This window comes from Dendrobates tinctorius, unplaced genomic scaffold (assembly GCF_039654945.1).
Source record: "Dendrobates tinctorius isolate UK_male_01 unplaced genomic scaffold, ASM3965494v1 ptg000213l, whole genome shotgun sequence".
NCBI lineage: Eukaryota > Metazoa > Chordata > Amphibia > Anura > Dendrobatidae > Dendrobates > Dendrobates tinctorius.
The window spans coordinates 1,680,542-1,705,675 of NW_027361880.1; the positions used below are offsets into that span (position 1 = coordinate 1,680,542).

Below are 25,134 nucleotides of genomic sequence, written 5' to 3' on the forward strand. Positions count from 1 at the left end.
AAGTTGGGTAACGTAGCGGCAGAAAAAGCACTCCCAATGTGTTTCTGCCTCAATAGTGAAATCACATCATGGGAGTGTACTTACAAAAACGGGAAAATAGATCCATTAGATCCACATCAAAGGGGTGTGTCCTGCAGTAGCATAGAGAGCCTAAATTGAAGAATGCAGAGTGCTGAAAACTTCAGGAAGCAAAAAAACTTTTTTTATTTAGCAATTCTTCCATCAAAGATTAGTAAATAACCTCCAGGTACTAGATTTCACAAGGGATGGCTATCACATAGTGTTTCTGATGGCTCCCCTAAAAGATTTAACATAATACTAAGAATGCATGTGATAAAGCTGTCACTTCTAGAAAAATCTATCTGAGAGTTAATTGATATGCAAGTCCTGGAGGAAGTTAGGTGGTCTACACTTTCAGTGGACAGCCAGTTGCACTTAGCCGTCAGGACACCACCAGCAGTGCTGAAGACATGCTCTGAGAGAACACTGGCTGCTGGGCATGACTAAACCTCCAAGTCAAGACAGGCAAGCTGAGGCCACTTTTTTTTTTGAAAACCAAAATGTAAAAGCGTCCAAATTCCCCCTGATGGCATTGATATTGAGCTTCAGATACTCTTGCATCATTCTCTACAGTTGTTCACAACGTATCAGACTTATTCTTTGTTCTGCTGGTGCATGGGCCGGTCTAAAAAATGTGTGAAATGACCATGGATCTAAGAGAGTGGCAACCCAGTTGTCAGGACTAATTCTAACCCTAAAAATATGGGAATCATGTTAAAAATAGTGCAGCAAGAAGGCGCTTATGTGTTGGGCGCTTCCATGAGGTCCAAGTCCATGGTGTGTTGGTGGCAGGGTAACACTCAAGCTTACATCCTTTGTCCCCTCCCACAAACCATGAACAGCAGAGAGGGGATCATTATCCTTTTCATCTTCTGACTTTTGCATGTCCATCACCTCTTCCTCCTCTTCTTTAATTTGTTCCTCAACTTCTGCATCTTCACTAACAGTTTGTCTGGTACAATGAGCCTCCCTCGATCTCTGTAATTCACCCTCCCATGGCACCTGTCTGTAATTACTACAGTTCGGAACTTAGAGATATTATTATCCCTTCCTCCACTGATTCCATCTCTTCTTCTGGGACCACCACCTCCTCATGCAGACTATTCAAAATGTGGTCCAGCATGTGGATGACTGGAATAGTGATGCTGATAATGGTATCATCAGCGCTAACCATCTTAGTAGCCTTTTCGAAACTTTGAAGAAGGGTGAAGAGACCCTTTATCTGTGCCCACTTTGCAAGCGTGATTTGCACCATATCCATACTGTTTTGGCCCAGGCTATGCAGAAGGACACACTGTACTAGGGCTCGTCGCTGCTGCCACAGTCACTCTTGTTGCATAGTGGAATTCCACCGTGTCAGAACATTGCAAATCAAATGGTTAATCGGTATTCAGAAAGACCTCTGTAGCGATGCAAATCGTTGACAGGTTGGGTGTGATCATCGAAAGTGAGCTAAGGGCGACTATACTTTCTGCAGTGCTTCCAGGCCGGGATAGGATCGGAGAAATTGCTTTACCACCAGGTTGGGGACGTGAACTATGCAAGGCACGTGTGTGATGTTGCCCCAGCATAGGGCCGCAACCACATTTGCAACATTATCACACATGGCATTCACTGGCTCCAGGTTCATGGAGACAGCCATTGCTACAACTCGTCCAGGATAGATATTCAGAACTATTGAACTGTGTGACTGCAATCTTTAAGGCATATTAATTTTAACACTGTCTGATTGCAGTGAGCCCTGGCTGCGCAGTATGGAGGTGGGGGGAATTCTATCTGCACTGTTGGAACTCATGTCTCATTAAAAGAGAGGTTGAGTGTACATTTGGAGGTCCCAGAGAAGGTGGAGGAGCCAGAACCACTGGAGGAAGTGTGAGACACAGAGGTTTGTCCCGCAAGCCTTGGGGATTCCAAGACTTGTGGAGTGTTCTACTAGGTGACACAAAAAAAAGCAGGAATGTCGATTTCTGTAACAGCTGATGAGCGCTCACTCACTCCAACTGTAGGGAGTAAACAAGTGGAGACCTGTGCGAGAACACTTGGCATGTTGACAGAGGGGGAAAAAGCAGCAGATGCGGTTGATGGGACGGCCGGTGGTTGGTGAGGCATTTTAGTTCAGTGAGATTCCCAAACTAAGACATGTTGATCACGCATGTGTCGGTTCATGCATGTAGTTGTCAAATGATTGTAATTTTTGCCTCTAGGCAACCCTTGACGCCCCTGAGAACTGCAGACTTGTGACCGGTGCTGGCCACACCCAGAGTTGTGGCTGAGGATGAAGGCTTGTCGTGGTTACATCACTCCATATCTGTGCAGGAAGTCGCAAAATAACCTCCTTGTTTTCCTCTTCCTCCACCTTCTCTGCAGAGCTACCCAGCCGCATGAATCTGGGTTCACACCACGTGGGATCTACAACCTCATTGTTATCCTTTCTGTTTTCTACTCCTTGCCCTGAGAGTCACACTTCCTGCCCTGACACCACAGTATAGTCTGTGTGTGCCTCTGGTATCTAAGTCTCATCAGGATCACCTCCACCCCTGATGGCTAACATACAGCGGCGAGGGTCTGGATTCTGCTCTGACCCTAATTCGTCTGGCTCCCAGATCAAACATGAAAAATTTTGGGTCATTGGTGCAGATTGTTTACTCTTGATTCTGTGAATCTTTGGAGCAGACCTGTGACACCCATGGAATAGAATGTGTGCACCGCTCTGCAAAACTGGGCCATCTGTGGTTCCCCACAGTCAGTTGGGCATTTGAAATTTTTTATGTGGATGGAAACAAGAGTGATTGGGGGCTACCTCTGAGGAATGTACTGTGTGTGATGTTAAGGTGGAGGAAGAGGAAGGTGCGAATGAAAGGGAGTGAAGTAGTCCATCCAGTAACAGATATTGTCAGAGGTCTTTGGATAGGACAAGATGGTGTTTGTTATTATTATTATTATTATTTATTTATATAGCACCATTGATTCCATGGTGCTGTACATGAGAAGGGGTTACATACAAATTACAGATATCACTTACAGTAAACAAACTAACAATGACAGACTGATACAGAGGGGAGAGAGGACCTGCCCTTTCAGGCTTACATGCTACAGGATGATGGGGAAGGAGACAGTAGGTTGGTGGGTTGCAGCAGTTCCGGTGTTGGTTGAGGTGATATCACCGGTAGTGGTGAGAGAGAAGGAGGTAGCGGGGTCATTGCAGGCTGTAGGCTTTCTTGAAGAGGTGGGTTTTCAGGTTCCGTCTGAAGGATCCAATTGTGGTTGATAGTCGGACTTGTTGGGGCAAAGAATTCCAGAGAATAGGGGCTATTCAGGAGAAGTCTTGGAGGCGGTTGGGTGAGGAGCGAATAAGTGTGGAGGCGAGAAGGAGGTCTTGGGAGAACCGGAGATTACGTGAGGGAAGGTATCGGGAGATTAGATCAGAGACATATGGGGGAGACAGGTTATAGATGGCCTTGTAGGTCAGTATTAGTAATTTGAACTGGATACGCTGAGGAAATGGGAGCCAGTGAAGAGATCTGCAGAGGGGAGAAGCGGAGGAGTAGCGAGGAGAAAGATGAATTAGTTGGGCAGCAGAGTTAAGGATGGACTGGAGAGGTGCGAGGGTGTTATCAGGGAGACCACAGAAAAGGATGTTGCAGTAGTCGAGGCGGGAGATGATGAGGGCGTGCACAAGCATTTTAGTAGATTGAGGGTTGAGGAAAGGACGGATTCTGGAAATATTTTTGAGCTGGAGGCGACAGGAGGTAGAAAGAGCTTGGATGTGCAGTTTGAAGGATAGGGCAGAGTCAAAGGTTACTCCGAGGCAGCGGACTTCCGGTACTGGGGAAAGCGTGATGTCATTAATTGTTATAGCTAGGTTGGGTAAGGAAGATCTGTGAGATGGAGGAAAGATGATGAGTTCGGATTTGTCTACATTGAGTTTGAGGAAGCGAGAGGAGAAGAAGGAGGATATGGCTGATAGACACACTGGGATTCTGGACAGCAGAGAGGTGGCGTCTGGGCCAGAGAGGTAGATCTGAGTGTCATCAGCATAAAGGTGGTAGTGGAATCCGTGGGACTTTATGAGTTGCCCCAGACCAATTGTATAGATTGAGAAGAGTAGGGGTCCTAAAACAGAGCCAAACCAGATTGTAGATTGTCAAAGAGCGAGTTAGATGATAGGTGGGAGGAAAGTTCAGCGTGGACGTGCTGTTCCAGGAGTTTGAAGCGAATGGAAGCAACGATAATGGGCGATATCTGGACATAGCGGTTGGGTCGAGGGTTGGTTTTTTAAGGATAGGCGTGATTGTGGCATGTTTGAAAGCAGAAGGGAAGGTACCGGATGTTAGAGATAGGTTGAAGAGGTGGGTAAGGGATGGGATAAGTGTGGTGGTGAGGTTGGAGAGGAGGTGGAATGGGATGGGGTCAAGTGCACAGATTGTGAGGTGCGATTTGGAGAAGAGACGATTAAGCTCCCCTTTAGTGATGTTGGAGAGTGAGGTTATGGGGTTTGGGCATTGGTCTGGTATACAAAGGGGTTGTGGTGGTTGAGTGATGAAGACTTGCCTTGTTTGGTCAATCTTGTTTTTGAAGTGTGTGGCAAAGTGCTCGGCAGAGATGAGGGAGGTTGGAGGAGGCAGTGGTGGGCGGAGGAGGGAGTTAAAAGTTTTGAATAACTGTTTTGGGTTGTAAGATAGGGAAGATACGAGGGTTGTGAAGTAGGCCTGTTTAGCAGAGGTGAGGGCAGATTTGAAATCGAGTGTTGCCTGTTTGAATGTGGTGAAGTCATCTTGCGAATTTGTTTTCTTCCAGCGCCGTTCTGCAATCCTGGACACTTGCCGGAGCTTTTTAGTGGTGTTATTGTGCCAGGGTTGTCTGTTGATACGTCGCATTCTGCCATGAGCGAGAGGGGCAACCGCGTCAATAGCTGATGCGAGAGTGGCATTGTAGAAAGCAGTGGCACCGTCTGTGTCATGGAGTGAGGATATGGATGCCAGTGGTAGAATAGAGCCAGTGAGCGCGTGGGTGTCTAGGTGTGCAAGGTTTCTGCGGGGGTGTGCGTGTTGCTGGACATGGGTGAGGAGGACAGGGATGAGAAAGTGAGTAGATGATGGTCAGATAGAGGGAGAGGGGAGGTGGTGAAGTTAGAAAGAGAGCAGAGACGGGTGAAGACCAGGTCTAATGTGTGTCCATCTGTGTGGGTGGCTGAGGAGGACCACTGAGTAAGTCCAAAGGATGAAGTAAGGGACAGGAGTTTGGAGGCTGCTGACTGAAGGGTATCAGTGGGGGTATCAGTATCAGTTTGTTCAGTTGAGCTTTCATTAACATTAACACCTAACCTACGTGCACGTCAAATACCATGCCTATTCCCCTTTGCACCACCACCTCGCTTTTGGCCCACTCACTTGTATCCTGCTGTTTCACAACTTTAGGCCCACACCTGTCAGTCACCTGTCACTAAATGATTAATCACTATTTATTTTCTTAGATAGTGTGCCTTAACAACACTCTTATACCTAATGATTTTGATGAGCAGATGGGGCCTCCTGATTCTTCACGCCAACAAAGTTTCATCACAAACTATTTGGATTACAAATAGGGTCTTCTAGCTGAACCACAAAATTAGGCACAATTTTTAAGAGGAAATGTGGTTTCCTGATTCATCAATGCACCACAGTTTTATTACAAACGATTTGGATTAGCAAATAGGGCTTCCTAGCTGGACCCCTATATTAGGTCTAATGATCTTTAAGAGGAAATGGGGTTTCTTGATTCCTCACATCAGCTCAGTTTTATCCCAAACAATTTGGATTATCAAATAGGGTCTTCCAGCTGAATCCCAATATTAGGCCTAATGATTTTTACAAGGAAATATGGCCTCCTGATTCTGCTACACAGTTTTATCACAGATTATTTTAGATTAGCAAATAGGGGCTACTGTCAGAACCCCAATATTAGGCCTAACAATTTTCAAGAGGATATGTGGCCTCCCTATTCCTCACTGCATCACAGTTTTATCATAAACGATTTGTATTAACAAATAGGGCCCCCTGGCTGAACCCTAACAAGAGGAAATATGGCCTCATGATTCCTCATAGCAACACCGCTTTATCAAAAACTATCTGGATTAACAAATAAGGTCTCCAGATTGATCCACAAAATTAGGCTTGACAATTTTTAAGAAGAAATTTGGCCTCCTGATTCCTCACTGCAACATAGTTTTATCACAGATTATTTGGATTAGCAAATAGGACCTCCTGGCTGAACCCCAATATTAGGCATAGCAATTTTTAAGAAGAAATGTGGCCTCCTGATTCCTCACTGCAACACAGCTTTATGGCAAACAATTTGAATTAGCAAATAGGTCTTCTAGCTGAACCACAATATTAGACCTAATAATTTTTAAGAGGAAATGTGGTCTCCTGATTCCTCACTGCAACACAGTTTTATCACAAAAGATTTGGATTAGCAAATAGGGCCCCCTGGCTAAACCACACTATTAGGCGTAGCAATTTTTTCAATAGTTCAGCGTCCTCACATCTATAGTGAGATTCAAATTCTCACCAATCCTATAGACACACTCCACCTTGTCATCCACCATCCAATTTCAGCCTGTTACATTGAGGTGTAATCTCTACTGGGCCTGAGACAATAGTTCTTCCTCAAATCTATAGTGAGATTCAAAATCTCACCATTCCTATAGACACCCTCTACCTTGTCATACACCATCCAATTTCAGCCTGTTACATTGAGGTGTAATCTCTACTGGGCCTGAGACAATAGTTCTCAAATCTATAGTGAGATTCAAAATCTCACCATTCCTATAGACACCCTCCACCTTGTCATACACCATCCAATTTCAGCCTGTTTCATTGAGGTGTAATCTCTACTGGGCCTGAGACAATAGTTCTGCATCCTCAAATCTATAGTGAGATTCAAATTCTCACCAATAGTAGATACAACTTCTACCTTGTTTTACAGTACCATAAAGCTGGTAGTATTTTGGGCACATTTTCACAAAAATGAGGAAGTATGGTGGAAGACGCGATGGAAGTGGGCAGGGGTTGCCAGCTGGTCCCGATGGTGGTGGTGTTGCATCTGTTGGCAGTGGCAAAAGCACAATAGCACCTAAGGCAGGAGGTGTTGAGCCTGCACCATCGTCTGGCTCCACAAGGCCTCGAAGGCTCTCTTTTCTGGGAGTAGGTAAACCACTTTTAAAGCTTCAGGAAAAAGTTTTGGCTTACATTGCTGACACAGTCTCCAGCTCTCTCACCTCCTCTTCTGAAGTTTCAAAAAATAAAAGCACTGAGTCGCCAGTGGAGGCTCCAGGTCAGGAACAACACCTTTCCTTGTGTCCTTCACCCCTACCAAAAGTGAAGGATGTGGCAGGCCACACTACCGATTACTCCATGGAGCTCTTTTCACATATCATGCCTGGGTTAGCAATCAAATCATGAATTCCCCAGTCCAAGATGAATCTGACATGGAGTGCACTGATGCACAGCCACTGCTAGATTTTTCTGCTGGTACACTCACTCAGAGCACTACATTGTCCTTGCAGTGTACTGAGGCAGAATCAGACCCTGATGAAACTCAGGTGCCCCTTCCCGCATACTATACCACCTTACACGGTGACACAGAGGAAGGTGCACATGAAATTGAAGAGGAGGTGATGGATGACCCAGTTGTTGACCCAGATTGGCATCCGTTGGGGGAAGAGGGTGCCGCTGCCAATAGCTCAGAAGAGGATGAGGAGGATCCGCAGCAGGCAACGTCATCGCAACAGCTGTTATCTGGCATGACCGTAGCAGTCCAAAAATGTGTTACATAAACCAAAAGGGTTGCAGGACAGCTTGGCCAGATGGTCAAATTAGCACAGCGTGCAAGGTCTCAAAATTACTTCCATAGTAGGAAGAGTGCAGTGTGGCACTTTTTTGAACAAAATCCTAATGATCAGGCAAAACTTATCTATAAGAATTGGGCAAAGACCTTTAGCCGAGGGAAAAATCTGAGAAATTTGAATACCAGTTGCATGCTTAGACATTTAACCACCATGCACTTGCAAGCCTGGATGGACTACCAAACCTCATGTACCACATGTGCACCTGCTCCGAATGAAGGTAGTCAACAACGCTACATTGCTTCCCCCCACTGTAAGCCCACCGGTTAGCACACCACCAGCAGCAAATGTCGAGGTGTCGTTGCAAGGGCAAAGCAGTCATGGAATCACAATGTTATTGCTATGAAAGACTGAATCTAGGCCATCAGCAACACCACCAACACCATCACCATCACCAACCCTCTCTCAGTCCGCCATGTCCACCGCTAGTTCCACCATATGCAGCTCTCAAGTCCAGCTCACCCTACCCGAGACTCTGAGTAGGACAAGAAAATACTCATCCTCTCATCCGCATACACTGGCTTTGAACTCCCACATTGACAAACTAATCTCGTTAGAGATGATGCCCTACCGGTTGGTTGAAAGCAAAGCTTTCCGCGAGCTCATGGCCTACGCAGTACCACGCTATGACCTACCCAGTCGGCACTTCTTTTCGCAAAAAGCCATCCCAGCCCTCCACGTGCATTTGAAAGACCACATTGTCCATGCACTCAAGCAATCAGTGAGTGGAAAGGTGCACCTCACAACAGATGCATGGTCCAGTAGGCATGGCCTGGGCCGTTATGTGTCCATCACTGCGCACTGGGCTAATGTTGTGGATGCAGGGTCCACAGGGGACAGTGGTGGTGGGACAGTGCTGCCTAGCCCAAGGTATAGGAAACAGTTAGCTGTAGGCGTTCGACCCTCCTCCTCCTCCAGAAGCGAAAGCTCGTCCACAGAGCGCAGTCGCACGAGCACTCCATCAGCAGCTGCCAGTGTTGCACACGAGGTGTCCCACTATCGAACAGCTAGTGGTAAGTGTCAGCAGGCTGTGTTGAAGATGATGTGTTTGGGCGACAACAGACACACCGCGGAGGTACTAGCCGACTACTTGCAGCAAAAAACTGAGTCATGGCTGGGCAGTCTACATCTTGAGGCAGGCAAGGTAGTTAGTGATAATGGCTGGAATTTGGTGGCAGCTATAGCCCTTTCAAAACTCAGACACATACCTTGCCTGGCTCACACCCTGAACCTGGTGGTGCAGTGCTTCCTCAATAATTATCCGGCGTTAACACCCCTGCTCCTTAAGGTGCCAAGACTGTGCTTGCACATCCGCCGGTCGCCCGTACACTCCAGTCGTATGCAGAAGCTACAGCGATTGCTCCACCTTCCCAAGCACCGCCTAATTATCGACGTTGCATCAAGGTGGAACTCCACCCTGCACATGGTTCAGAGGCTGTGCAAACAGAGGCAGGCTGTAATTCATTTGTGGGAGGATACACGGGCAGGCAGTTTGCAGGCAGACATGGAGTTGTCTGGTGTGCAGTGGTCGAAGCTGAAATACCTCTGTAAAGTCCTTCAGTGTTTTGAGGAATGCACACGGCTGGTAAGCGCAGATGACGCCATCATAAGCATGAGCATCCCACTTATGTGTCTGCTCATGCAAACTTTGACGCACATTAAGGAGCAGGTGTCAGCATCCGAGGAGAAAGAGGAGGAGGGAAGCCTTGATGACAGTCAGCCATTGTCTGCTCAGGGAAGTCTCGTGGATGAGGTGGAGGAAGAAGAGGAAGAGGAGGAGGATGATGGGGATGATTATTTTGGGGAGGAGGATGCTTCTCAGGGGGGTAAGAAAACATGTCGGCGTGGCAAGGTCAGGTTCAGGGTTTGTGCGTGACAGAAGGGATGTTGATTTGCCAGAAAGTGCTCCTCAACCCAGCACTCGCAGTGCATCATTGACACCTGGAACATTGAACCACATGTCTGATTATGCCTTGCAGATCCTAAAAAGGGACCCCCGCATTGCCTATATGATGAATGATGACGACTGCTGGTTGGCCAGCATCCTGGATCCACACTATAAAGACAAATTCCAAAACATCATGCCACAGAAGAACCTAGAGCTAATATTGGCTAACAAACTAGCAACTCTGGTAAACCGTTTGTTTGAGGCATTCCCCGCACACAGCGGCAGTGATGTTTTTCCAATGAGCCGTAGGGGGCAACATGGAAGAAGTGTTCGTGGTGCACAGAGCCGAAGTGGCGATGGACACAGGGGTTTCATGACCATGTTGTGGACTGATTTTTCAAGTACCGCTCACACGACTGGTAATACTGCATCGATCGAAAGTGACAGGAGACAGCAGTTGTCAACTATGATAACAAACTACTTCTCCTCCCATATCAATGTTCTCCATCACCGGTCATTCCCCTTTGACTATTTGGCCAGTAAACTTGACACCTGGCCTGAATTGGCTCTATCTTCAGATGATCAATGGCTCCCATTTGTTATGGACTTCAACTCACAATGAGATGCAGTGGTGGGTTATCATCAGCTTTCACGGTTTTCTGACTCACAGACGTGTGACATTCCTGCCCACATTTTTCAATGTGTCCTCTCATGCCAATCCAATAGAATCACCTACGGCCTGTGGCTTGTGTCTTTTGCACTCCAAAGTTACCTGACAGATCATGATAGGCAGTGAGGACAATGTCTACATCTGTCCCTGTGATCACAATTTGATGGAGATGAGTAACGGTGATGGGTTCCACGGTACTGCGATACAGCAAACCTTTCTTCACAAGAACTGTTTTCGCTGTCTCCACAGACAAAGTAATTGAGGGTCAGCATCGCCTCTGAGAATTCTCCTGGGAGTTTTTTCCGTGATTAGTAACTCCAAAATTTCTGCAATCAGTCAACTTTCCGTCTGTACTTGTATCCATCTCGTTTCCTCTTGCGGAGAGTCTGAACTGTCTTACAGAGACTGAAATATATATGAAAATTGAAAAATACCCCAACAGTGTATACTGGTGTACGCTTCGAATACATAACCTTTTTTCTACTTTTTAGATTCTTGTCTAATCCATACTGAGGCTGTGAGTGTCTTTGTCGGACTCCGGAAATATAAATAAACACGCAGATTTTTAATGTTTAAACTATGCTATATATACCTGTTATCCGGTGATACTGTACCCTTTCTGAACTTTGTACAATCACATCAAATCCATACTGGGCCTGAGACCCTCTGAGTCTGCCTCCTGATATATAGACATAGGTTTTTCATGTGTAAACTATGCTACATATATACCTGTTATTGGGTGATACTGTACCCTTTCTCAACTTTCTACAATCTTGTCGAATCCATACTAGACCTGAGAACGTCTGTGTCTGCCTCCTGATTAGAGATGAGCAGTGTTCGAGTCTACCTGTTCGCCAAGTTAAAATTCCAGCTGTTTTGGGCGTTGTTCGAGCCGTTCGTCGAACTCGAATACTTTGCTTAAAATTCGGCTGTTCGAGGTTCCGTTCGAGAACGGTTCGTTCACCAAAAGCGTAACTTCATTTTCACATTAATAATGGTTTTCAATGTTAATAGACTGTTTCATGGCATAGTAGCGGTGTGAGGTAGCAAGCGGTGTAGTACACCTGTCAAGGAGCTACACCGTGTGTGTTTCTAATTATTTTTTACCGCATATTGTCCAGAAAATCCTTTTGTGCCTTGTAGCACTGTCTGCTACTCAGCAGAGGAGCCCACCAGTGAACCAAGCTATGCCGCCTGTTTATGTAAGAACTGCGTGCTACTCAGCATAGGAGCCCAGCTGTTAAGTGGTTGGGACACTTAATTTTTTCATTTTTTCTGGAATGCCGGTTAGGCCTAATTCCAGAATTCTGGTTGACCTGCACTTACTGGGAAATCCTCGTTCGTGGGGAAGAATTGTAATCCCAGATCCCCATCACTAACGGGGTTCAGCGGGTTATCTGCACCTGTAAGCGACACACGCTGGACCTTTCAGTGTAGCGCGCATGCAGCCCCAGACATGTAAGGGCATGACAGACCTGTTATTGATTAATCTCACGTGCCAGAGCCTCGCGTGTCCCTCTAGTAAGCTTGACGCGTACCGCGGGAGCATGCCGGAGTCTCGTTCGTTAACAGAGTTAAGCTGACAAATTGCTAGCCTAACTAAAAACGGACATCCACCACCACCCACAGAATCAACAAAGCTTGCAATCTGTCAATCTTTTCTGTAGCTGGCATGGTTGAGGTTTCCCGGGTGGAGTCGAATTAAGCCACAGGCTCCACTCCTGGTGATGCCCTTCTGGACATTCCTTTAAGGCTCAGCTTTGCAACCATACTGCCCCCGAAAACCAAACACTTTGCCTTCATGGACGCTGTTCGGAGGTTTGTGGGAATAACGCCGCCCGATCAGCAGTTGGCCTAATTTATGGTGGGAAGTCCGACGGTATATGATCGTCTTCAATTTCAGATTTTTACTGTTTATTGGTATTTTACATTTTTATTCCAGACTTTCTTGACTTCATAAGGGCATGACATGCCTATATCTATGTCTCCTCCTCCTCCTTTTACTCCTCCACCTCTTTTCTATATGTAGTTGCCGTTTTCAATATGTTATTTTTGTATTCTGAGCATTTTGTCTGCTTTGGGACACATTTTAAGGTGTTTTGTAATTGTTTTCTATGTGTTTGTATGTGTTTGTGTTTGCCTGCCATTGTTTTCAATGGTGTTCGGCGCTGTTCGTCGAACGTTCGACAAACATTCGACGAACTTGCCTCGTGTTCGACGAACCAAAACGAACTGGAACACTAGCGGGGAGGCTCAACACTACTCCTGAATATATAGACGTACATTTTTAATGTTTAAACTATGCTATATATACCTGGTATCTGGTGATACTGTACCCTTTCTGCCAGGTAGTCCTCCTCCACCCATCAATCTAAGTGTATCATTGACACCTGGATCATTGTCCCACATGTGTGATTATTTCTTGCGGATCTTCTTGTTATATTGTGGTGTGATCCATCCTGAGCGTGTGACAGTCTGTGGGTTACCCCTGCAATTTAGATGTACATTTAAAAATTTCCCCAACACTAGTGTATACAGCTCTACGCTTGTGATACATTACCCATTTACTGCTTTTTATATTCTGGTCTAATCCAAACTGACCAAGTGAGAGTTATTTTCTGACTGTGGAAATAAATACTGAGATTGACAACAATGACCCCTACACTGTGTACAGCTGTACTCTTCAGATCCATTACCATTTTACGGCTTTTTATATTGTGTTGTAATCCATACTGGGCCAGAGAGCGTCTGTGTCTGCCTCCTGAAATATCTACGGAGATTTATAATGTTTAAACTATACTTTATATACCTGCTATCTGATGATACTGTACACTTTTTCTACTTTTTATGTTCTTGTCTAATCAATACTGAGCCTGTGAGCGTCTCTGTGTGACTGATGGTATATATAGGGAGATTGACAATCATCCTTTGACTGTATAGAGCCGTACGCTTCTGATACAGTACCATATATCTGATGTTATTTTGGGTTCATGTTCTGCAACATTTTGAAGTTTGGTGCAAGAGGCCACGGACGTGGGCGTGGGGGGGCAGCTGGTGCTGATGGTGGTGGTGCATCTGCTGGTAGTGGCAAAAGCACAATAGCAGCTAAGGCAGGAGGTGTTGAGCCTACATCATGGTCTGGCTCCAGAATGCCTGGAAGGCTACCTTTTCTGGGAGTAAGCTAACCACTTTTAAAGCCGGAGCATCAGGAACTGGTTTTGGCTTACATTGCCGGAACAGACTCCAGCAAATATGCCCTCCTCTTCTGAAGTTTCAAAAAATGCAACCACTGAGTTGTCAAGTGCTGGCTCCTGGTCATGAAGAACCCCTTTCCTTGCGTCCTTCACCCCCACCAAAAGTGAATGATGCAGCAGGCCACACTTCACATTAGTCCATGTAGCTCTTTCTATCATACCATGCCTGGGTTATCAAGTCAAATCGTGAATTCCCCAGTCCAAGATGAATCTGACATGGAGTGTGGGTGGCCAGCCAGGGCAGTGGGGTTAATCGGTACCGGGCCGGTGTCTCAGAGGGATGTGTCACGTTGGTGGTGATGACCTGTTCCATGGCCCTGGGCATCCATGCAAAGGGGTGGATAACGTTTATAGGTGAATGATACGTGGCGCCACCTGTGGATTCTGATCAGATTGACCTGTGCTGCAGTGTCGCTTCTCTTGGACAGATGTTGTTATGCAGCTAAGATGTAGAAGCCCTGCACAGGTAGGGCCGTAGTCGCAGGGCAGATGAAAGAGTTGGTAGATGGTGTGCAGTGCAGGGTGTAGCAGAGCCGTGCGCCAGGCACAGGAGAAAGATGACAGACACAGTCGTGCAGTTCCTTTACCTGTACTTGGTAAGTGCTGTTCAGGACCCAGAGTACAGATGGAGAAGGAGTTGGTCAGCCTGGAAGCAAATTTGGAATTCTCTCTCTGCAGATAGGTAGTGTGGCCTCCGCTGGGAACAGAGCATTTACAGCTGCTACTTCCTCCGGACTTTTGAGAAAGTCGGGTTTCATGAAACCAGACTCGACCCGAAAAAAGGCAAAGTCGCTCGTCTTTACTCATGGAGACATGTCCTTTTTTTCCAGTATCATGGATGACAAAGGCCAATATAAGTCTACGGGTCCTTGAAAACATACAGCACACCGACTGCATCAGTGTGCCATCTGTGTGCTGTACATATTTAACATTGCAAAAGACGAGAAAAGTTTTTTAATTTATTAATATATCCATGAAAAACACTGATGATAATGATGCTAAAAATGGACACACAGATGGTAAAAATAGACACACTGATGCACAACACTGATGACATAATTTTTTCACTGATGTGTGAATGAAGCCTTACTCTAACTGTCTGACTATTCAAAATTGGTCCCTGTACTATAAAGCAATTGCTCAGCTATAGTCTTCACAGCTGTAGACCCAATGATGACTAGTCACTGATCCTAATTTTCTTCTTTCTGTCCCTATCTAAAATTTATTCATACAATGACAATATTTTATTGTTTTCCCAAGATGCAGCATTTGTAATGACAAATTGAGCAGTAAAATAAAATTTTGTTTCACAATATTACAAGACTTAAAATAAGGCTAGATAGCAAAGAAAGATCAAAAACATAACGCTTCTTTTTTTATACTATTTTTATGTCTTTTAAATGTCCCCATACATTTTTTAGAATCAAAGCCAAAGAATTGAAACCGGAAGCAAAATTTCAACTATAACCTGTAAATAATTGTCTGTGAGCATATATAAACCATGTAAACATATCCTAACCAACCATTTTGATAGGTCTTTGTAGGCAATTAAAGGAAACATTCTAATTTTGTACTGCCACTCATTCTTAGTTTTGCTTTGAAGCCATTTTTGTTCTAATTGCTTTCTTGACATCCTGATTCTTCAAAGTGTATATTACTGGGTTGAGCATTGGAGTGACAATGCTATATAAAACTGAGATCAATTTGTCCTTTTTCATTGAGTAGGTGGAAACAGGTCTCACATAATTGAAAATTGCACTTCCATAATATAATACTACAACTGCTAGATGAGAAATGCAGGTTGAAAATGATTTTTGTCTTCCATGACTACTTTTAATTTTTAATAAGGTTACAATAATGTATATGTAGGAGACAATAATACAGAGAAAAGGTGTCCATCCTATGAAAACACCTATGGTGAGTAACAGGATTTCATTGATAGATGTGTCATCACATGATAAAATAAGAAGCGGTGGAACATCACAGAAGTAATAACTGACCCTGTTGGAATGACAAAAGCGTAGCCGGAAAGTGAAGGTAGTATGAACAACAGAATTAATAAAGCCACTAAACCATGAAATGGCAGCCAAAACAATACAAACTTTTTTAGTCATAAAGGTAGAATATCGAAGAGGATGACATATAGCGAGGAAACGGTCATAAGACATTACGCCAAGTAAAACACACTCAGTGCCCACAAAGGCTACAAAGAAATACAATTGAAATGCGCATGATAGAAAGGATAGAGCTCTATGGTCAACAATAAGCGTCTCTAGCATTTTAGGCATCGTCGTTGATGTATAACAGATATCCAAAAATGCTAAGTTTTCTAAGAAGAAGTACATTGGTGTGTTCAGATTCTTGTCTACCTGTATGATGAAAATAATTTCCACATTTCCCATAAGAGTCAGCACATACATAAAAAGAAATGTTATAAACAGGAGAACTTTTATGTTGGGGTCATTTGTCAATCTCAATATAAGGAAATCCATAAGCAAACTCTGATTTGTAGACATTGCCACTAAATCAAAATTTCTAGCAAAATAAATCAACGTACGGTAGGTAGTTAAATGGCAACACTAAATTTGTCCTTATATGTAAAAGATATGCTGACCAATCTCAACAAGTTGCTTAAGGTTTTTCAATCCTTGACTGAGAGCCCCACTTCTCCATTTTAACATTCGTGATCATTTGATTCTATGAGAGAGGGGTTTGGAAGTGGTTTATTTCACTTTTCCATTAAAGGATACATGTACCTTCAGCGTGTAGAAGGAACCGTATAGAAAACTCTAAAAAAAAATCCAATATCTTCTTTTATCATCCATGCCTTTATTTAAAAAGATGCAATAAAATCAATAATAATTTTTGGAAGTCATTGGTGGGTAATTGTGGTCTTCCTTCACATTCAAATTCTAGCTGCAGAAAAAGGAAACATTACAAGAATGCATCGCTAACCTTTCAACAGACTGACAACATAAAGCACATGATTGTGAGTTGTATCATTGTTATCACTCATATTTTGCTGTTATTTTTTTAAGCATTGAACGTTGCATATCTGCCACCTAGAAGCGTATTAGTGACTTTGAAGTACTGTATGAGTACAATAGTGGATACCTTATCCCATAAAAGTAGATAAAGCAGTAGAAATGAATAAGTTAATTACTAATACTTCATAATTTCATACTCAATGATGCACTGATGATCATTTTATCTATTACATTGCATTGTTTTCATCTATGTGCCCACACATACAGTGGCATGTCAAAGTTTGGGCACTCCTAGACAAAATGACTGTTATTGTTAACAGTTAAGCAAGTTGAAGATGAAATTACCTCTGAAAGGCCTAAAGTTAAAGATGATACATTCCCCTTGTATTTTAGCCCCAAAAGATAAAATATATTGCAATTTTTTACATTTTAAAAATTACAAAAAGAAAAATGGGCCAATGCAACAGTTTGGGAACCCTGCATGATTAATACCTAGTGTCACCCACTTTTAAAAGTATCACAGATTGTAAACGCTTTTTATAGCAAGACAAGAGTCTTTTAATTCTTGTTTTGAGGGTTTTTTATCCGTTCTTCCTTGGGAAATTCTTCCAGTTCTGTGAGATTCCTGGGTCGTCTATGACATTAGTTCCTTATGCAAAATAAAGAACAAATCTTGCTACGAACAAAGCTGTTTATATGTAGTGTATGTGGAAGAAAGAAAAAGGAAGAAAGAAAGAAAGAAAGAAAGAAAGAAAGAAAGAAAGAAAGAGAGAAAGAAAAATAAAAGAATTACATTGAAAATCATACCTTTCTGATGAATGTGTAAATGTAAGTGCTACAGGAAATATTGCATCTTCTCTCTAAGTTATCAATTCTAATAATGCTTCAGGTAATAGCAGTTTATATCTTCATAAGATAATTGCATTTTTATATATGCCAGTGCTGTGCACCAGGGACAGTATAAAAAAATGTAATTTAGTCACATAAGTACTTTTATTAGTCTCATGAGACCGAAGTTTTCAACTGTTTCACAGTGATCACTTTTATAAAACTATTTTCCAAAATGGCAGCAGTGAAAGAAGAACAAAATAAAAGAAACATTAACAAATTTTGGTTGCCTCTGATCTAGTAATATATGGACATTTTTATATTTTAAATCTAAGCTACAGTAATGTGCAAAAGTATTTGGCAGGTGTGGAAAAAAAAAGCTGCAAAGTGAGAATGCTTTCAAAAGTAGACGTACATTACATATAGAAAAAACTGGAGTCTGAACTGAGACAGTAAGTTAATGTGTATGCACAATGTAAGTGCATATTAACACATGACCATTAACCAGAGAAAACAAAAAGCAAAAAACACAAATATCCTAAAATAAAAAAGTAAAAAATAAACTTCAAATAATGCATAAAGGTAATAATAATAATAATAATAATAAGGGTATTTAGTAAACATAATTTTGATCAAAATAATGTACAAGCCATCCCGCCACATCAAGGCAACCCCTTGATGTGGCAATATGGCTAGTACATTATTTTGATCAAAATTATGTTTACTAAATACCCTTATTACTATTACCTTTATGCATTATTTGCAGTTTATTTTTTACTTTTTTATTTTAGGATATTTGTGTTTTTTGCTTTTTGTTTTCTCTGGTTAATGGTCATGTGTTAATATGCACTTACATTGTGCATACACATTAACTTACTGCTTTAGTTCAGACTCCAGCTTTTTATTCATTTCATTGTGCATTCTGTGCATATATGGGTGTGACCGCCCTCTTTCTGAGCTGGGAAAACCATCCTGCCTGGCCTATGCTTTTACTAGTGGTTCAGTCCCTCTGTCCTTGTTCACATTCACGTCACTAGGCAAGTGAAAAGGTTTTAAATACTAGAGTAGGACTGTCCCATAGGGGTTGCCTTGACGTGGTGGGATGGCTTGTACATTATTTTGATCAAAATTATGTTTACTAAATACTCTTATTATTATTACCTTTATGCATTATTTGCAGTTAATTTTTTACTTTTTTATTTTAGGATATTTGTGTTTTTTGCTTTTCGTTTTCTCTGGTTAATTACATGTATAAATAAGCAAAATGCAAAGTGAATGAAAAATAAAGAGAAATATAATCTAATCACTCTTTTGTGTGACCATAATTTTTCTTCAAAACAGAATCAAACTATCAATTCCTTGAGGTAGGGGCAGCACAGCAGTGGGTTCCTGGGTTCAAATCCTACCAAGGACAATATCTGCATTGCATGCTCCCCCTGTGTTTGCATGGGTTTGCACCAAGTTCTCCAATTTCCTCCCACACTCCAAAGGCATACTGTTACACCCAGTCCCTGTCCTGGTGCAGCGCCCAGGTCTGCCACTGTTACACCTGGTCCCTATCCTGGTGCTGCGTCCAGGTCTACCGCTGCCCCCCCATTCTGGACACTCACCTCGTGTCTCGCACGCTGTCATTATTAGAACAAAACCGTTGGCACAACCCTGGTAAACGGAGGTGGTGCACAAGTAGGATCCCAATCCGTGAACTTCAATTTAAATAGACTTGGCACACACCAAAAAGATTCTGATGCAGAAAGGTGGTTTTAATGAATTGCAGTACATACATACAGACGTTTCGGTCTAGGACCTTCATCAATGTACAATAAGTTGTACTGTGAGCTCTTAGTGACTGGGCTTTAAGGGAGACACCAACACTGCAAGGAGGCACCTGCGGCCGTCCCACGTGGTTCTATATAACAAATGGACGCAGTATCCACCGCGAATCCAAGGGTACAACATATTGTACATTGATGAAGGTCCTAGACCGGCACGCTGTCATTAGGCAGCAGCCAGCTCCCTCTGTGTCTCATGCTGCTGCTCAGCATTCAGGTCTCTCCCCTGCCCCCACCTCCTGGCGTCCTGTCGGCAGATCTGTAACTAAAGCTATTAGGGCACGCCCACATGCTCTCCTGCCTTCTTAATGGGACAGCGTGCATTTTTCAAAAAGGGCAATTATCCAATGGCAGTGCACTGGCTGCTATTTCTGGCCTCTCCTCCATAGGGAGAGCGCCGGAGCAGCGAGTATCAATCATTGCTACATCCGGTTCTCTTGCTAACATGTCTGCGCTGTGTCTGCAGTCTCTGTGCATTCTCTAATGCAATCTGTCTCCACAGAATATCAGTATCCTGATCATCCTGGTTATATCTGCAAACATCTGGGCAAAAGCCATCACGTTCCGCCAACAGCCATCCGAGTCCGAGGACTGTGTCAAGGTCACTGGAACCAGCTACTTACCAACTACCCGGATCCAGGACCCATCTCATTACGGACCCTGCTGTCACTTCTGTTATCCCTTTTGGTCCTGCTGGGACAGCTGCCATGTGTCCGGGGTCTAACTGGAGGTAGCACCTGTGTCCTCCAGGTATTCCATTGTGGTCCTGTCTGAGAGGCTTTGCTACAGGTACCCGGGGCTCACTAGTCACACCCCCTTTGGAGCCCCCCTGACCATGGTCCCGAGGTTCCACTTTAAAAATAAAAAACGAATATGAACTTCACCATCTCTTCCTCCGCTTCCATTTGTTACACATACTGATAGAAAATCTAGATTGTGAGCCCCAGTAGGGAACAGCGATGATAAATTCTGTAAACTCCTGTGGAATTAATGGCGCTATATAAGCAATCAAAATAAATAATAATGGCTACACTATTATCCACTTTTTACTTTTTGTGTTATGCAATTTTCTTATAGATTGTAAGCTTGTGAGTAAGGCTCTCACTCCTCCTGTTTAAATCATAGAATAATGTGTTGCTCATTAACTTCTAGTTGCAAGTGAGTGTAATAGCATGTCCAGATTGTAGGTGATTTCCTGCACTTGAGCATACAGTTACATCTGACAAATATCATGGGCACAGGAGTTGCCGGCTATTATGCAAAGTCAGGCTTATGTTGTGAGTAATAAGACTGGACATAGCACCAATCTCAGCACTTAAACCACTCATAGGACGCTATCAGTGCTGACAGGGACATGTGAGGAACCTAAGATATGGCATAGATTTACTTCCCATCAGAGGGGATGCTGATAGTTGTTATGGCAACAACCTGACAATGGACTCCCTGTCTACCATATTCCTCCGCACAATCAGGTCTCGCCTGGGTCAGATACTGATTGGCTAAATAGAGATAATGCACTGTAATTCAAAAGTACTACAGTGCATTATTGCTGTGATCAAATGATTGTCAGTCAATACTCCTTATGAAACTAGTAACTACTGTAAAAATTAAAAAATGTCAAGATGTCAAGTGTTATGAAAAAGTTTAAAATTAAAATTAAAAATCATAAAATCACAATTTTATCAATCTGTAAAAAAAAAAGTAAGCAAAACCCTGCAAAAATGCCACATATTTGGCGTTCCTAACTACAGATACTATAAAAATGTATCAATTCTCATCCCCATATGGTGAATGCCATAAAATATGTAAAAAGTGATACCAAAATTGCCATTTTTTATTTATCTTGACTAAAAAAAACTGGAAAAAAATTATAAACAAATAATGTATTCCAAAATGGTACAAATAAACTAAAGCTGTCAAAATGTTGAGGACCTAAAAAAGTGTATTTTTTTTTAAAAAAAGTAATATTTCATGTCAAAAGTAGCAAAACAAAAAAAAGAAAATATAAGTTAGGTATTAACCTGCAAAAAAAATTAACATTTCAATTATACAGTACGGCACTGCACTCTATAAAAAATAAAATCTAAAAACAATTTCAGATTTAATGTTTTTTGTTCATACTTACTACAATTCCTCTTCACTCCACCGTGATCAAAAAGTAGTATGTACTGTATGTGAAAGTGGTGACACTAAAAACTAGCATCAAAAGGCAAAGAGAATTCAGCAAGTAAACTTGTATATAATTAAAACATGTATTTTATTTTAGCCATATAAAAATGCTCCATAAAGAACTTGATGGCAATATAGCAATGCACAAGAGAGATCTTAGACCTACGCGTTTCGACGGAGACTCTTACTCATGATCCTGGTGCTTATTTTGCAAAAAAAAGTTATGGGTGTCAGAATACAGTGAGCAAAAAATAAAATAGCTTTTTCAAAAAGTAATTTCTTGTGCAAAAATAACAATATATAAAAACTATATAAATCTGATATTTCAATGATAGTATTGATCCATACAATAAAAGGTTTTTAACAGCTTTTTTCCTTCTAAACAGTTAATAAAAAATTATCAAAAAATCTCATATACCACACAATGGCATCAATGAAAACTACAGCTTGTTTTGCAAACAATAAGCTCTATTACTGCTCAGCTGATGGAAAATTGTGAAACTCGTGGCACTCAGAAAATTGTGTCCCTAAAACAAATGATAAATGATACAAAAAATTAATAAAACTAAATAAATTTGGTATTGTCTTATTTGTCCTGACCCAAAGAATAACAATAGCATTTTATTTATCCAGCACATAGGATAGTGTAAAATGTAATATGCAAGAAAAATATAAAAGAACTGTTTTTTTATATTTATCCATACAGAGTTAATAAAAGTTTGTTAATATGTACTATCAATCACAACATGATGCAAATGAGAAATACAACTCAACCTGAAAAAAAATCTTCTTTTGACTATGTAGTCAGAAAAATATAAAAAAAACTTCCCTGATGAAGCTGTCTGAGGGACAGCGACACTTGTCGGACCAGATCGACCTGAGGGTATAATATACTGATGGTGCTCGTGTGATAGTGTGTATGGTGCATTTTCTTTCCTTATATGTTCATGTATTATTGATTTAACGGGCTTGTATGGTGGGAACTGCATGTAATTTACATGGCTTACTGTTGTGAGTTCATTTTCCCCTCCGTCACTGAGGCCTGGTGAACTCCCTATTCTAGTGAAGGAAGGTAGTGAGCCTGATTATCAGGCACCTGGGACTAATGAAGACGATTGGCTGAGTGGAGTCACTGACTGGATTTAAGGCAGCCTACGCCCTTTCTGCCCTGCGGGTGATTTCTCTGTGGACTCTTGGACACCAGTGTGATTCCTGCTCTCCTAATGCTAAGTTTTCTATTTTGCCTTTTTGCATCTAAGATTTGTTTTTGTTTTTCTTGCTTTTTGGATTCTGCCACTCCCTGCTGGAGTGTGCAGTGTTCCTTGAGCTCTGTCTTCTGAAAGTACCTGAGTGCTGATTTAGTTTTTGAAGCTTAGTTGCTTCAGGGCCATTTTTATATCAGCTTGTTGGCTTTTGTCTCTGATAGGGTTTTGGCAGATTGCAGACAGCAGCCTTCCTATCCGTTTCTATCTAGGTAGTTTTGGGGCCCCGTCTTTGCTCAGCCTGTCTTTCTGTCTGTGTAAGTGTTTTCATCTTGCTTCACCGTCATTATACGTAGGGGACTGCCTATTGCTTTGGGGGTCTGCTCTGGGGCAGTTAGATTTCCCCTTTCCTTCTTTAGGCCTATGTATCTCTCCGGCTGTGATCGAGGGATCTAGGTCATCGTAGGAACCCCCCACGGCTACTGCTAGTTGTTGTTGATAGGTTCAGGGGTCTGCAATCTGATAGTTGCCAACTTCTCTGGTTTTCAGGACTTAGCTAGCATTTCTGTTTTTGCCTCCTACGGTGACTTAATCATAACAGCTTACTACAGATTGGATACGTGCACATAACTAGGAGGCATGCCATATAGATATTATGCACTTTATTTATCTGTACAGAAGCTATTGTTCATTAGTCCTATCTATTAGATGATCATACTGGGCATTAGACTGCAGATTAAGATAAGATTTAATAACGTCAGCCTACCCAATGATGAGGACTATTTATAGGATATTTATATATGCTGTGAACAATATACCATTCTGATGTGGTCTAAATTTTTGCCTATATAGTTGTGCATGGTGTCCACTCAGCGGTGTCTCATTTACCATTATTTGTACCCACCTGTTATATTTAACCCCTTAGCGACAGAGCCAGTTTGCAGCTTAATGACCAGGCCAATTTTTACAATTCTGACCACTGTCCCTTTATGAGGTTATAACTCTATAACGCTTTAATGGATCCTGCTGATTCTGAGATTGTTTTTTTGTGACATATTGTACTTCATGTTAGTGGTAAAATTTCTTCGATAAGTCTTGTGTTTATTTATGAAAAAAACAGAAATATGGCAAAAAATTTTAAAATTTTGCAATTTTAAAACTTTAAATTTTTATGCCCTTAAATCAGAGAGATGTGTCACATAAATTTCTTAATAAATAAAATTTCCCACATGTCTACTTTACATCAGCACAATTTTGGATGCAAAATTTTTTTTTGTTAGGAAGTTATAAGGGTTAAAAGTTGACCAGCGATTTCTCATTTTTACAACAAAATTTACAAAGCCATTTTTTTTAGGGACCACATCATATTTAAAGTCATTTTGAGGGGTGTACATGACAGAAAATACCCAAAAGTGGCACCATTCTAAAAACTAGACCCCTCAAGGTGCTCAAAACCACATTCAAGAAGTTTATTAACCATTTAAGTGCTTCACAGGAACGAAAGCAATGTGGATGGAAAAAATTAACATTTAACTTTTTTTTGGAAAAAAATTACTTCAGAACCAATTTTTTTTATTTTCACAAGTGTTAAAAGAGAAAATCAACCACAAAATTTGTTGTACAATTTCTCCTGAATATGCCGATACCCCATATGTGGGGGTAAACCCCTTTTTCAGCACACGGCAGAGCTCGCAAGGGATGGAGCACCGTTTGACTTTTTCAACGCAGAATTGGCTGGAATTAAGATCGGATGCCATGTTGCGTTCGGAGAGCCCTTAATGTGCCTAAACAGTGGAAAACTCCAACAAGTGACCCCATTTTGGAAACTAGACCCATTAAGGAACTTATCTAGATGTGTGGTGAGCACTTTGAACCTTCAAGTGCTTCACAGAAGTTTATAACGTAGAGCCGTGAAAATAAGAAATCCATTTTTTTTTCCACAAAAATGATCTTTTTGCCCCCAAATTTTTATTTTTACAAGGGTAACAGGAGAAATCATACCCCCACAGTTATTATGCGATTTGTCCTGAGTACGCTGATACCCCATATGTGGGGAGGAACCACTGTTTGGGTGCATGGGAGAGCTTGGAAGGGAAGGAGTGCCATTTTGGAATGCAGACTTTGATGGAATGGTCTGCGGGCATCATGTTGCGTTTGCAGAGCCCCTGATGGGCCTAAACAGTGGAAACCCCCAACAAGTGACTCCATTTTGGAAACTAGACCCATGAAGGAGCTTATCTAGATGTGTGGTGAGCACTTTGAACCCCCAAGCGCGTCACAGAAGTTTATAAACGCAGAGCCGTGAAAATAAAAAGTCTTTTTTATTTCCACAAAAGTGATTTTTTAGACCCCAATTTTTAGA

At 42.2% G+C, this 25,134-nt stretch overlaps 1 protein-coding gene across 1 annotated transcript; it reads right to left on the bottom strand.

The window, feature by feature from the left end:
• Nucleotides 1-15,343: 15,343 nt before the first annotated feature.
• On the bottom strand, nucleotides 15,344-16,273 carry LOC141058656 (olfactory receptor 5V1-like). Its single transcript, XM_073554846.1, has one exon. It carries the CDS (start codon nucleotides 16,271-16,273, stop codon nucleotides 15,344-15,346), a length of 930 nt encoding a protein of 309 aa, XP_073410947.1.
• Nucleotides 16,274-25,134: the final 8,861 nt, after the last annotated feature.